Source organism: Channa argus, chromosome 20, assembly GCF_033026475.1.
Source record: "Channa argus isolate prfri chromosome 20, Channa argus male v1.0, whole genome shotgun sequence".
NCBI lineage: Eukaryota > Metazoa > Chordata > Actinopteri > Anabantiformes > Channidae > Channa > Channa argus.
The window spans coordinates 13,684,512-13,698,305 of record NC_090216.1 but is presented as its reverse complement, the minus strand read 5'-3'; the positions used below and the strand labels follow the sequence as shown (position 1 = coordinate 13,698,305).

The 13,794-nt window shown below is 39.6% G+C and overlaps 1 protein-coding gene across 2 annotated transcripts in view; it reads right to left on the bottom strand.

The window, feature by feature from the left end:
* Nucleotides 1–13,794, bottom strand: part of trrap (transformation/transcription domain-associated protein) — an 81,975-nt gene that overhangs the window by 59,540 nt on the left and 8,641 nt on the right. Inside the window, exons 20-36 of one of the 2 annotated variants that reach the window (XM_067487936.1) lie at nucleotides 13,525–13,781; nucleotides 12,611–12,811; nucleotides 11,303–11,454; nucleotides 9,422–9,621; nucleotides 8,950–9,167; nucleotides 8,560–8,757; nucleotides 7,969–8,229; nucleotides 7,587–7,748; nucleotides 7,213–7,309; nucleotides 6,690–6,811; nucleotides 4,691–4,861; nucleotides 4,462–4,530; nucleotides 3,258–3,278; nucleotides 2,634–2,753; nucleotides 2,044–2,163; nucleotides 1,646–1,810; nucleotides 822–1,003 (exon numbers count right to left, since the gene is read on the bottom strand). In XM_067487936.1, coding sequence (XP_067344037.1) covers nucleotides 822–1,003; nucleotides 1,646–1,810; nucleotides 2,044–2,163; nucleotides 2,634–2,753; nucleotides 3,258–3,278; nucleotides 4,462–4,530; nucleotides 4,691–4,861; nucleotides 6,690–6,811; nucleotides 7,213–7,309; nucleotides 7,587–7,748; nucleotides 7,969–8,229; nucleotides 8,560–8,757; nucleotides 8,950–9,167; nucleotides 9,422–9,621; nucleotides 11,303–11,454; nucleotides 12,611–12,811; nucleotides 13,525–13,781 — 2,716 coding nt within the window. The remainder of the gene's footprint in view (nucleotides 1–821; nucleotides 1,004–1,645; nucleotides 1,811–2,043; nucleotides 2,164–2,633; nucleotides 2,754–3,257; nucleotides 3,279–4,461; nucleotides 4,531–4,690; nucleotides 4,862–6,689; nucleotides 6,812–7,212; nucleotides 7,310–7,586; nucleotides 7,749–7,968; nucleotides 8,230–8,559; nucleotides 8,758–8,949; nucleotides 9,168–9,421; nucleotides 9,622–11,302; nucleotides 11,455–12,610; nucleotides 12,812–13,524; nucleotides 13,782–13,794) is intronic. The other variant, XM_067487937.1, reaches the window with a different exon arrangement.

The window sequence follows — 13,794 nt, the reverse complement described above, 5'->3', positions numbered from 1 at the left end:
TTGTTCTTTCAGCTTATCCAACAAGTTCAAGGTCGTTCATGTTCATTAGTTAATTAATGTTGACTTGGCACAGTTTTTACGCTGGATGCCCGTCCTGAACCAATTTCTATTGGGCTTGGGACTGGCACTGGCCAACCGGGGATGGGCTGATGGGGGTTCAGAGTCTTGCCCAGGGACATTTTGACATGTGGTCAAGAAGAGCAGGGTGCAAACCTCAGACCCTATGGTCAATAAGTGGCCACTCTACCAACTAAGCCACTGCCACCCCCCAATAAATAAATATATTAGTAATATGATAAATAAATTAGTAAAATGCAAGATGTACAGTCAGACTACAGATTCTAAATTATTGTATCAAATACACATTTAGTCACCATTATTTTTCTGCTATTCATCTTATTCTCTGGTTTCATCCTGACCTCTGATCAGCTTTCAAGCTTCATATTAACACTAGTATTTTTCCCTTCTTAATCCAAACAGATACAACATTGAATCTTAGTTATTTTAAACATAATACAGAAGCGCACATCTAAAAAACTAATTCAATAATTGATTAAAAACTAAAATCCAGGTCACTATATAGCCCTGTGCATTATAGTTAAAAATAATCTAACCTTAAATATTTATGTGACAAAAGTATATCAAACTGTTACTTCAGTAAATGGTGTGAGCTCAAAAAAATTTAATCATTCTCCCTAGTAAATGAATGAATAAAAGGTAACTCATCCTTGTTCACTTTATCTAGTTTTTAGAACTCGTGAAAATCTGCTCACATTTTAGGCTATATTTATGCAGAAACTTTAAAACACCACTGTACATACTTGCAGTAGCTTAGCAAGCAGTAGGCCAACAGCTTGGGCTCCTTCCAGTTGGTGGCAGCCATGTTGTCTTTGCGATGTCTCTCCTGGAAGGCCTCGCTGACCCAGACTCGCCTAAGCTGGCTAACCAGGGAGTGTTGCCCCGCCAGCCAACCCTCATCATTCTTCACGATGATGCTGATTATCTACACAGTTGTAATAAAGGGACAAAAGAGGTTAAATTTTTCCTGGGAAACAGTATTCTGAATTAGATAAAGTAGCTTAATGGTTAATGTTACATATATGTATGTAGGGTCCCAAGACGGTGTGTGTGTGTGTTTGCTCTGTATTTCAAGTTGGTATTGTATTATACTTAAATTCCTTTACTGTCAGTATAAATAGCTTTGATAATTGATTAGATTGTTTTTCTACCACTGTCTGAACTGAACCCATAACTAACTCTAATGCTATTTTTATGTTAAGTATTTCAATTCTCTTATGTTTTATGCTTGGACTGTTTTATTGTTTTGATTAGGTCTTGTCTTTTTTTGTCAGAACGTAAGCATTAATTATATTCTTTCTTTCCTGCTTAGATGCTCTAGCAACCTGTAATTATTTGCCACAGTCCAGGGACAAGATCATTTCTGCCCAGAAACAGTGTTTTGTTTATAGCACATTGCAGCCGTGCATCTAAAAAAAAAAAAAAAAAAAAAAGTTGCCAACATTGTTAACATAACCATTCGCTTGCTATAAAAATTCTTCCGACAATTCAGGACAAAGCAGCATGCTGCTGCGTGTGCCCCTTAATAAAATAAAATGTGTATATCGTGTAATACACAATAAAATACCTTGATAGCTTGAAACTGCAGGTCTAGTCTGGCTGTGGTGGTAGAGGGTGACCCAGGTCGAACAGTTGCTGCAGTGCCAGCAGGAACCAGCAGGGGGACGAAGCGGTTGGGATTAGAGGCTAGCACATCTCTTAATGGTTTGGCATCTTTGTGTTTCAGAAAACTCTGTGGGGGGAAAATAATAATTTTTATATATATATGAATGAAAAAGATTTAAAGACATACAGTCACTGATATAAAATAAACATAATGTAACAAAAACGGAATATAAGATTAGATTAAAGAGTAAAATTAGAGAGTAACATAATTGAGGCTGAAAAACTGCAAAATGTTGTTTTGTGGCAGATGTGCCAGAGAAAAGAATGAACGGACAGCTTTTTGGGGCATCAGTGTCTGACCATGAACATGCGGCTCCACTGAGGGTCGTTGAGTGTAGCTTCCATCATAAATAGCTCCACTGTCTGAGATGGGTGGCGTGTCAGGAACTTGATCAAAGGCTCCCTGAATGGACTTCCAGCCTGATACAGGAAAGAAGTATGAAGGGAGAAAAGAAAAATAGTAAGGGCAATGCAGTAAAAAAAAAAAAAAAAAAAAGAAGAAGAATTTTATAAAAGCAATTGCAGGTTTGGGTTCAATAAATCTCGTGTGAAGATCTGTGATGAGCAGGACAGAGGTCAATGTGCTATTAACACTGTATCAGAAATAGTTCCAGTAGAATTACAAAGATTATTCAGTAATGAGATTATCAAGAGAATTTTTAAGTATTTATTGTAAAGTTATGATGTATTAACTACTTTTCAAGCTGTAACATTCCTTTAAACAAAAACTGTAGCCTTTTTTTAAAATGCCATTTAAACAGAGGTTTAAGATTTGATTGCTCCTCAAATTCATTCATGGCATTCTATGCAATGTATAGTTTCAAGCTACTTCTATAGTTTAACTAGACGATCCTTGCATGTCTGTCTAAAAACTAGAGAGGGTTTCCTACCTCTATGAGCATGGCCCTCTCAGTCTTCATCACCACCTCCAACAGAGGTTTGACCAGAGTCTGCGGTGCAGCTGGGATCAGGTGGAAAAGGTTAATAATGGCTGAACAGATCTTCATCTCCTAGAGAGAGAAAAGAGGCAAGAAAGGAGTAGATGAAACATTGAGACGATGGCACAACTAGACATGGACAATTTTGGACAGACAGTCTTGATGGACAGCCACTGTGGAAAGACGAGGATGAATCTTAGTTAAATGATTAAAAATGCCAGCTGTAATCTTTAGGTATATTACTTTCATCTGAAACAAAACTCATGGGTTTTCAGAACAAAAATGCACAAGTACAAATAAATAAAAGAGTATATGTTAATCTTCATAAATCGTGTATAATCAACATCTTGAAGGTGCAAAAGTCAAAAGGGTGAAATTTGATCATTTTAAATATTTAAAATATGAGGTTAGAGCAAGACTGAGATGACCACAGACACAGACACAAAAATACAGGGCAACTCCACCAGCACTATTTCCACAACATTGGCTCAATTCATCAGCACAACATTTGTTCAACTAAGTTTCAATCACTGACAGAGTCACCAACAGAGGGCGCAACACCAGATCACATCTCACCTCAACGCCCTCCAACGCAGGCTGTACCGAAACGGAAGACAATGATCAGAGTCAGAAGAGCAATATGTGTGAATGTTTTTTTTTTTGCCTGTGTGTTATCTGTCTTTGTTCTATATGGAAGATGAGTAGATAAAGGTGATGATAAAATAAATGGGCAGGCAGCAGCAACCTTTACAAGTGACCTCAGAAACAGCTTTTCTTATCACTGAGTGAACAACAAGGATGGAGTCATACTGGAATGTTAGTCAAGCAACACAAAATCAATGGCATTTGGAGGAAAACACTGATACACAAATATCAAGTCATGGATAGACAAACTGACTTGATTTGTTTAAAGCAAGCATTTAAAAAAAAAAAAAAAAAAAAAAAAAAAAAAAAAGCAAGATTATTTCACCACTCCTAAAATCTCATTACTTGTCCTTATAAATTCCTCATCTATTCCAAAGACCTCTTTGACGGCTCCATGTCTTCAGGCCATATTCCTCAGTCCTGCTCCATTACTCTCTCTTTAGTTTTTGTCTTTATCAAGCTTGGTTAACTGACCCTATGACCCTGGCTTTATTGTCACTGCCAGCCCTGCTGTCACCGGGCACAAAGACTACAATTTGGAGGGAGGGAAAGACAAAAGGCCAATTTGCATCTAATTAAATACGTCATTTTGAGATGGGGCAGGGTGAAGTCACAAAAAGAGAAGGGAGGAAAAATGGACTTTATTTCCATGAGGGAAAGGCAGCATCTTCCCCCTCTTTCTCTATCACCTTTTCTCTGCCTTTACAAGGTTATCTGTCGGGAAGATAACAAGGAGCCGCTGCGCTGGGCCCACCACAGCCTGCCTGGCGCCCAATTAATCATTCATTGTAATACGGCCACTCACAAGTCATCTGAGGGGAGGCCACATCGAAGAGGTGTTGACTACATGTGACTGTCGCTTTGTGTGCATAAGGGAAGGTTTTCTCTGCCTCCCTCACTGAGAGCCATTTGATATAGCCAGGACAGATAATAAAATAATATAAAATAATAAAGAGTGCCACTAGATAGTTGTACTGACTTGCTCCAACTACGTCTGTGTTTAAAACAGGATTTCAAAAAGTTAAATAACAGACATGATCTACAAAACATGAGTGATGAAACCTTTATATTTGTGTTATGCTTCTAGGTAAGGTGTGCATATGGGACTGCTTGAACTGTGCAAGTTAATACTTACACTGCCATCACTGCGCTGACCCCCCTTGTGAGTAATTACAACCACCTCCATCCACTTCCTCAGATGTTGCTATGAAAGAGAGAAAAAAGAGAGAAGATTTAGACTACAACCACAGGTCAACTATTTTGGTGACTTTATGCTGTGATGGTGCTATAATAAATTGGATTTTTTTTCTGTCAAATAAAGTGCAACAAACATTTTATGAAATAGGAACAGAATAATGTCTCACCATCATCTGGTCACAGAACTTGTCATTGAAGGAATTTGGGAACAGACGTGTGACAGAGGTCAAGCGGTTCACCACATTGAGCGTCAGACTGCGGTAGTCACCCAGCATCATCAATAGGGGGCGCATGTGAGTGTGAATCTGGTCTACCTCAATGGTAGCGCCTTCCAGGAACTAAAAATAGAATACAGGGATACATCATTTACGATTTCAAATGTGAAAAATCTGACATGAAACATTGCACAGAACATTATATAGACATTATTATTTATTACAATAATCCTAAATATTCGTCAGTTGTACTATCAACATTAGTCTCGTTAAAACTGCTTATTACTCGCTGTATCTACATTAAGGACCAAGGCCAGTCATATTGCAGAATAGCCAGCAGTAAACAAGCACACACGGCAACACCAAATGCTGATGACGCACACCCACACCCTCACACAGATGAAAGGGAATGATGCATGGCAGCCACATTCATTTTCCTCTCAGCACTGAGAACAAACACTCCATCCTGTATCGATCGGGTCATGGCAACGCTCATTAGGGCTAGCAGGGCAAAAATGAAAGAATGGAGAGAGAGACCAGAGAATGGATAGGTTTAAAAAAAAAGAAAAAGAAAGAAAATCACAGGATAGTGAAAAGGAGTGACAACAGTAAAGAAAGAAAATGAAGGACACCGAAAGTAAAGGAAAAGGGGACAAAAAGGCGTCGATATTTTGATAAATAGAGGCAAGGCTGATAAAGCAGAGGGAGGTCCATAAAATAATAACTGGGTGAATAAATGGTATGAGAGAAGTAAGTAAGGATAAAAAAGGACTTATAGGATGGCAAAGGACATGCGTGATTTAGTAAAGACTAAAGATGCAGGAAGCAGCAAAAAAACGACAATCAGAAAAACTCTTCTTATAAAACTAAACACACAAAATAAACAAAACAATAATTAATTGTAAAAGCATATCTTTCTAAGTAATAAACAGTATCTTAAAATGTACTCTAACCAATTAAAAGTCAAATCAGGAGTAAAAATAATGTGAACTGGTGACAAACTAATAGAGTAAAGCCTCCAAACATGCACCGGAAACCTGAAATTCTTCTGACTTTGTCCGGAGGAGGTGTGTGTGTGTGAGAATGCAAATGTACGAGTGAGACACTCCTAACATTATCCTGACTTTATCCTCCAAGTCCCATACTACAAAGTACTTATGCCTGTCCATGCGCCCAACAAGCTGGTCTATCCCAAATTGTCGGGTGAATTTAAATTGAGCGAATGGCCATGTTAACGGCTTTGACATCTTTTTAAGATGCCTATATTTTTTATCATGTTGTGCCTGTTGTACGTGCTGACTCCATGCTGAAATCAAGCAGAGTTTGAGGATTCCCATGAGGATGCTTCTGACTAGGACAATCTCCTGCTGTGTTACACGTGTGATACGCAACACCAAAGTCCAGGGCTGAGATCTCCTGACATTATTTAGACTTCATAAGTGAAACAGGCTTTAGAAAACTAAAAACTGAAAAGGACAACCTTAAAACTGCAATTATACATATCTTCCATATCACCAAACTTAAGCAATATTTTATTCTTGGTCTTTCGATAATATGATCCATCTAGAAAGTCTGGGGTACAGTCAGTTGGTAGAGTGGTCGCCTACTGTCCCTGGGCAAGACACTGAACTCCCAACAGTGCAGTGCCGCTTTTAAGCCCGGTAAAAATTGGGGAGGGTTGTTTCAGTGAGGGCATTCAGCGCAAAAACGGTGCCAAATCAACACGTGGACTTACGATTCACTGTTAAAACCCTGAACCTACAGGCTAAAGCATGCATGCGTAAAAAAATTCTACCAAGTGTAATAAAAGACTTGAAAAATTGTATATTCTATGACACAAAAGTAGTTTAACTTGATAAAGATCTTGTGTTTGAGAAGCATTTCTTACAGATTATAATGTACTTATCCAATTACAAAGCAAAAAGAAAAGAATGAGAAATGCTTCACTGACCTTCCTCATACATGCCTCGCCCGCTTCCTGAAGTTCATTGTTGGTGGAGTTGAGGGCTTTAAACAGGGCAGCAATGATCTTCTCCCTGGACTGTGGCAAGTAATTACAGGCTGCTAGGGCATCTAAGGAGGAAAGAAAGAATATCATTAATGCTTCATTTCTGACAAAAAAAGACAAGAGGTAATCAAAATAACCAGAATATAAAACATATGAGAATTTAAATAACAACTTAAACATAGCATTAACATAAAAATGCATTAACATAAAAATAGCATTAAACAGTTATTAGTTCAGTTCAGACAGTGGTAAAACAAAGATGAAGTAAACAATTATCAAAAACATTTCTGCTGACACTAAAGTAATTTAAATATAATACAATACCTCCAAGGTTTAAGATTATAAAAAGATTCAGGTTTAGCTTCATTTAACTTGCAATGATCACAAAACATGAGCAAATATATGAAAAAAATGAATATGTGTAACAAAAAACAAATTTGCTACAAGTTTGATAGGGTCTACTCACTGAGGGCAGCAATGCGAAGGGGAACCAGAGAAGGGAGGCTTTTGTAACATGGCAGCTTCATTAGAGCAGCGTCTTCTGCCTCACACAGGTTCAACAACTTGAAAGATGGATCAAACACATATACACAAAATGTAGTAGTCAATTATCTAAATGTGGTGGATTTAAGATATTTAGAATTCAAAGAAACTGCTGCCTGAGATGCCTATGTACTGTGCAATGCTGTATCATGACATAATCTTAATATGGCTAATACAGCATGAGGAAAAATCTTACAACATGCTTAAATTCTATATAAGTATAAAACAAAAACAATAATATGCCTGAGATCTGAAAAGCAGATTTCTTTAGATTAGTGACTTCAGTATCTTTCATACCTCTGTGTAGAAAACCTTATGCTCCATGACATTAAGGTCCATTGTGAAGAGACGAGGCTGCAGAGTGGTGCAGAAAGTGTTGCCCTCCATCAGGCCAATCTGGGCATTGGCAGGCTGGTGACGGAGAAGGTGTTTCTTGGGGGGAACCATATCTTGCAACACCTAAAGAGAACAAAATAATGTCAAAACAAAATTAAGACGTTAAAATAAAGTTTGAATTTTAATCGGAAATTTTCTTCCAAATATAATCCCACATTCATTTATTCTATCTTACGTTTCTTTTAGGCTGAAAATACATAGGTATTTAAAAATGCTGTCCTGCTAGTACAGCATTAAACTCCAGTATGAATATATTTTTAAACTTTACCGTCCTTGCTCTCACCTCTTTGTGTGGTTCCATGATGACAGTAACACTCTTGCCAGTGACCTGGGCTAACACCTGCAGGGAGTGCATGGCCTGTTTTCTAACAGTGGAGTTGGGTGAGGTGACCTCTCGGACCAGATCATGAGTGACCATGTGGAAAGACTTGTCCTGAGCTGCCAGCAGCTCCTCTGTCTTTTCTTCATCTTTCAGTGGGGTGGCACAGCGCACCAACAACTGCTCTAGTGTAGTTTTAGCCATGGCAACTGCTCCATTTGACACCTGTATGAAAATCAGTAAGTTAGAGGCCACAGCAGAGAGAAAGAACTCTTAACTTTACTAATTTTAAAATTATTTGCTAAATATTACATTATGCTAAGGCTCATCGATTCACAATTTTAACTTTTTTTTTTTTTACTTTTTTAACTTAAACATTTATATTTTAAACTGCTTTGTCCACATGAACTCAACAGAAAAAATTATTTAAAAACTACATGAAACTATATGCTCACACCACTAGCAAGGCTGCTGCGCTTTTACATACTGTAAACATTATAAAGAATGAATTCAATATATCGCCCGGCAATACATTATAAACAGATTTACTCGCACCTCTCCTGTCAGGTCCATCATAACAAAGAGCAGAGCCTTAAGAAAGGTTAGCTGGTTCTGTAAAACCCAGATCAGAGGCAGTCTCTCCATCAGAAACTTGATGGACACCACCCCACCAAGTTTGGCGTACCAAGCTTGCTCATAGCAGCAGGCGCACAGACGCTCCACGATGTAGGAGAACAAGGGCAACTGACATGCCTGGAGAAGTAGACAAAAAGCCAAGACGGTTAACTGATGAATCCATTGTAATATTACAGTATGAAAACATTCATCAAACACTCATTTATTTTATGTTATCTTAACGACCAGCACAGATTGCTACAGTTTCAAAACAAAACAAAACAACTAACACAATCCCAACATCTTAACACCCGCGTGACACTGACTTACCCTCTCTTTGGAGCCAAGAATAATGCTTGCCACATCAAAAATGACGGCCAAGGCTACTTCTCCAATCTTACACAGCTCCTTCTCTTCGTAGGCCATGCAGATAGCTATGGCATCAATCAGAACCAGAGGATCCATGCCCTTTGAGCCATTCTCCTCACTGTGGAACATTGCTGTGCTCGGCTGACTACCCAACTGGTAGCACTGCAGCAGGAATGGACCTGTATTTGGGGGTGGGGTTAGTAGAAGGGACAAAAGGTAAAGGTAAAATATAGTAATCGTATTGCTGATTATGACTATGTTAGAGTGGTTAAAATTTGTAAAATTATAATATGTTTTTATATTGTTTAAACAGAAAAGAACAAAACTGTAACGTGACAGATGTTTTTTTTGACAATAGAAGTAAATTACAATGCCAGGGCAAAACAGAAAGCTAATATTAGATGAAGAAAACACAAGAGCAGCAGTCCCTCACCACACTGCTGGGCTACAGCGACCATAGTATAATGGCGAATCAGGCTGGCTACGAAGGGCAACGCACTGGGCCGCAGGTCCTTTATCACAGCAGACATGAATGCCCCAGTGAGAGCCTGTTCAAAAGTTCTGCGGGCAGGTGTGTCTTGTGCTTTGTAGCGGTGAGAGATGATGACACTGGGGATCCATTTCTCAGTGAAGCTGATGGGGAAAGACATTCACACATTGAAACAGAGAATTACATAAGCACATTAGCATTTGGCACTAAAACTTTCTTTAAACCACTAGTCCAAAAATCATCTTATGGCTTGTGTTCCACCTATTTGCTTAATATTTCTAAATAAAGACTGCCTGCCTGCAGTCGCAAGCTTTTATTCTTTAACTTCTCTCTCTTCTTAGTTAATTTTCACTTTTCTATTCCTCTGTCTCCCTGTGTCCCTGGTTCGTATTTTTGTTATTTACTGCAGCTGAAGGCAACTGGGCTGTGGTGTGATTGAGCAGCTGTTTTCTCCATGCTTGAGTTTGTGTTTATAATGCCACATGCCAGGGGCAGACCTGATGGATTGCTTCATTTCATTATTGCCATTTAAAAAACTGCTCTTTGGAGGAGGAAGGAGTAAAAGTGCGGGTAAAGGCCGAGAGGAAAGGCAAGAAACTAGCAAGGAACTTGGGGTTGGCGAAAGTGGGCAGTTGCGTGATTGTCAGATCAATTGCCCATCATTTTTTCAGGGACCTGTTACTCCAGTGCTGCTCTGTTCTCCCCAGCTGGCATTTCATGAATTGCTGTATGTAAACTATATTGCCAAAAGTATTCGCTCACCCATCCAAATAAATTAATTCTGGGGCACAAAGTAAGGTCCATAAAGACATGAATGAGTGAGTTTGGTGTGGAAGAACTTGACTGGCCTACACAGAGTCCCGACCTCAACCCGATAGAACACCTTTGGGATGAGTTAGAGCGAAGACTGAGAGCACTGTGTATTATGTATTTCATAAACACACTCCTAAACCTCGTGGAAAGCCTTCCCAGAAGAGCTGAATCTGTTATAGATGCAAAGGGTGGGCCGACATCATATTAAACCCTATGGCTTAAGAATGGGATGTCACTAAAGTTCACATGGGTCTAAAGGCAGGTGAGCAAATACTTTTGGCAATATAGTGCATCTTTTCCTTTCTAAGCTAAAAGGCTATATTAACAGTGACCAAATACGGAAGTAGAAGGAGATACAGAAAGAGATAGAGAGAGAGGGGACACTCCAAATCATGACATCTGACAAGAGGAGGCAGCAGGCGCAGCCCCCCTGATTATAACTGACACATTTCATTATCCCTGCAGCAATGTGCACACAAACAGATATGTGTACATGTGTGGTAGTGCATAATGACAGGAGTGTAAGGTGCATGGTCTAGCACAGACAGGAGAATGTCCATTAGCCCCTGCGTCGGGATCAATAATGGTAATGTGACTAACCCACCCAAGAGCCACCTCCTGCTTCCTTTTCTGTTAGTCCGATCATGTATGTGTCTCCACCTTGCAGTGAAGCCTGGCAGAGGGTGGGGGGCCAGTGAATGTGTAATTAGCAACTCCTGCTCTTGAGATGGAATTGATGAGACAGTGTGTGGTGGGGAGGGTGGTGAAGAGGTGTTGTGAGACTGAAAAGCAGGTCATGTCAGTAGATGTTTTAACAGGAATGGGAAGTAGGAAGGAAAAGCAGAAGTAAACTTGGTGGGTGGGTTTAGGAGAGGTCAGACAGGAAAAAAAGGGTAAAGCTGATATGGGCTAGAGGTCAAGGTCAAGTTAAGTAAAGGTTAATGTTTATAGATAAATGCACGGTAGAATAATTCTTTGAAATACATCAGTGTTTCAAAAATGTTTACTCACTTGGGATGAGACAGAAGCTGGTAAAGAGCATGCTTGTTGTCGTCTAGACTGGTCATTGCCACCAGAAAACACTTAATGACCTCCCAGGCCTGTCGTCTGTAGTATGGCTCCGTGTTAGCGCTTTTCAGGCAGTCTAGAGCCGTCTCTATTGCCTTGGAAAACACATATCATACAAATTTTACTTCAACTTTCTTTTATTAAATTCATTCTGAAAACACAACGTGTCCATGTTTTAAAGTGCCTGTGTGTGTGTGATTAATTTCCAGGAAGCAACACAGTCGCCATCTGGATGAGCAAAGGTCATTATGATTTCTACATTATGGGCTGACAACCAAGGCAGCCAGGCACTTAAAAAGGCAGAAAATGAACTAATTAATGCCACCCAGTAAAGAGGGAAGAAGATGAGGAAGATGCAAGAATAGAGCAAGATGAGTGGGGAGAAATAAGGGAACCGCACAATTAAATTTTAAACCTGTGGTTGTATTTATATAGCAGGATATTTTGCCAAACTAAAACACTGACAAGTAAAGGATAGGCAGGCAAAAATAAAAAGATTCTCAGCTTTTTACTTGAGCTTTTAGGGAGAAGTACAGAGGTACTAGTAAAAGAGTAAAACAAATTATTAAACTAGAAATGCAAAGCCAACAGGTGAAATTCAGATATATGTATGACATGACAGAGATAGTTTTTACATGTTGTGCTATCTCAAGTTTATCGAATTACTGTTAATTGAGCTCTGCATTTACCTTACAGCACTTTGAGCTGTTTTTCCCTTAATCTGCCAGCTAACCATATGGCTGCGTCATGGGCTTGCTAGAGATTCATGCCTTCAGCTTGTGGGTGTGGGTGTGGGTGTGCAGCATGTGAATCTGTGTGTGCTGCCTGCACCCATAATGGCAAAAACACAGACAGATAGCCAGATAGAAGGAGCAGCCATTAGCGAGAGTAAATAATGCCGTCATGCTGGCCCACACTAGATTGATGATTACTGACTTGGGATGAGGAGGAGAAACAGGAGATGAATTTAATTACCTGGAGGACACACACATCTCTCTAATCATACACTCTCTCACACACCTACAAACTCCTGACAAGAATGTATTGTTCTCTGTGGAGAACAATAGTGAGGGATATCAACCTCTTTTACTTAGAATTCTTTTTTACTCTAAAACTGAAATCAAAGTTAAAGGGAGAGCATGTGTGTTCACACTGGTTTCAGGCAGTTTTACAGTGTTAAATAATTATTTTCCAAACTCTGCAAACAACTTAAAGTAAATGAAATTATTTCTCAACATCATCATGTCTTACCTTTTCCATGGGTAGCTGTATGGATGCTTTGCAGTCAGTAAATTCAGCCTTGATGCTGGGTCCCTGGACCTCAGTCACAACATAATGTAGCCTCTGAGACTCCTTTAGCATCTTTCTGTTACTGCCTCCAAACTTTCCTAAAACTCTATAAGCTACATGGGAGATGCTTTCTGCTGGATTACGGAGGGTACGCCACAAGGCCTGAATCACAGTGGGAGCAGAAAAGGGGAAAAGTGTTTAAAAAAGAAAAAAGCAGAATGCTGAAATACATAAATTAAAAAAAGACAATCACCAAATGCAAGAAAAGCCAGTTAATAAGGCAACACAAACTGCTACTAACCCTGGTAATTAACTGGACTATAATGTATTTAGTTTAATTTAATTTCTATCAATATGGACATCGTAACAGTTCTCACATGAGATCCCCCTCCACAATTCAGCAGTATTCCAAAGGTAAGGAGAGTGATTCATCTTAGTCTAGAGGGTGTGCAAACAGTACCATAACCCCTTTTTGACCACCAGAGGGCAGATTTGCAACCTCTTACTGGCTGCTTTTGGATCATTTAATGTAAAAACCATCTTCTGGTGGCGTATGTGCTGCTGGCTTAGCTAGAAGTTCCCCAGTTCGAATGAACCTGTTGTTTGCTCCAGCACAAACACATCTGCATAGTGTTTTCTCATTTTATGCTACAGTAACAGTCCCAACTGGCTTATTAATATGGATGTCAAGTAAGATTGTGAATTAGTAGGTACATTTAAACCGTCTTCAGGGGGCACACTCTTAATAACAGATGTTTTGAGCTGGACCCGTGTTACCAAGTGGGCTCAGCTGTGAACCCTCCCACACACTCAACACAACAGTCGAGAAACTGCTTGTGCTGAGCAATAAATAATAATGAAGAACAACCTTTTACCTGCATGAGTTCAGCCCTAACCGGCTGGATGTGGTCATAGAGAAAGTCAGGTTGTAGGTTGTCCACACACAGCTCCAGGGTACGAAGACCTTGGCTAACCAGAGTCTGAGACCCATTCAAAGCAGATACAAGAGGATCCATTAGCATTGGTAGGTAGGGCAGCAAGGAGCTCAGACGCACTGGCACTGTCAAACATAACTCCACAAACAGATCCTTCATGTGCTGCTTGTGTAGACCGCTCTGCAGCATGTTTAGACCTAATGACATGGA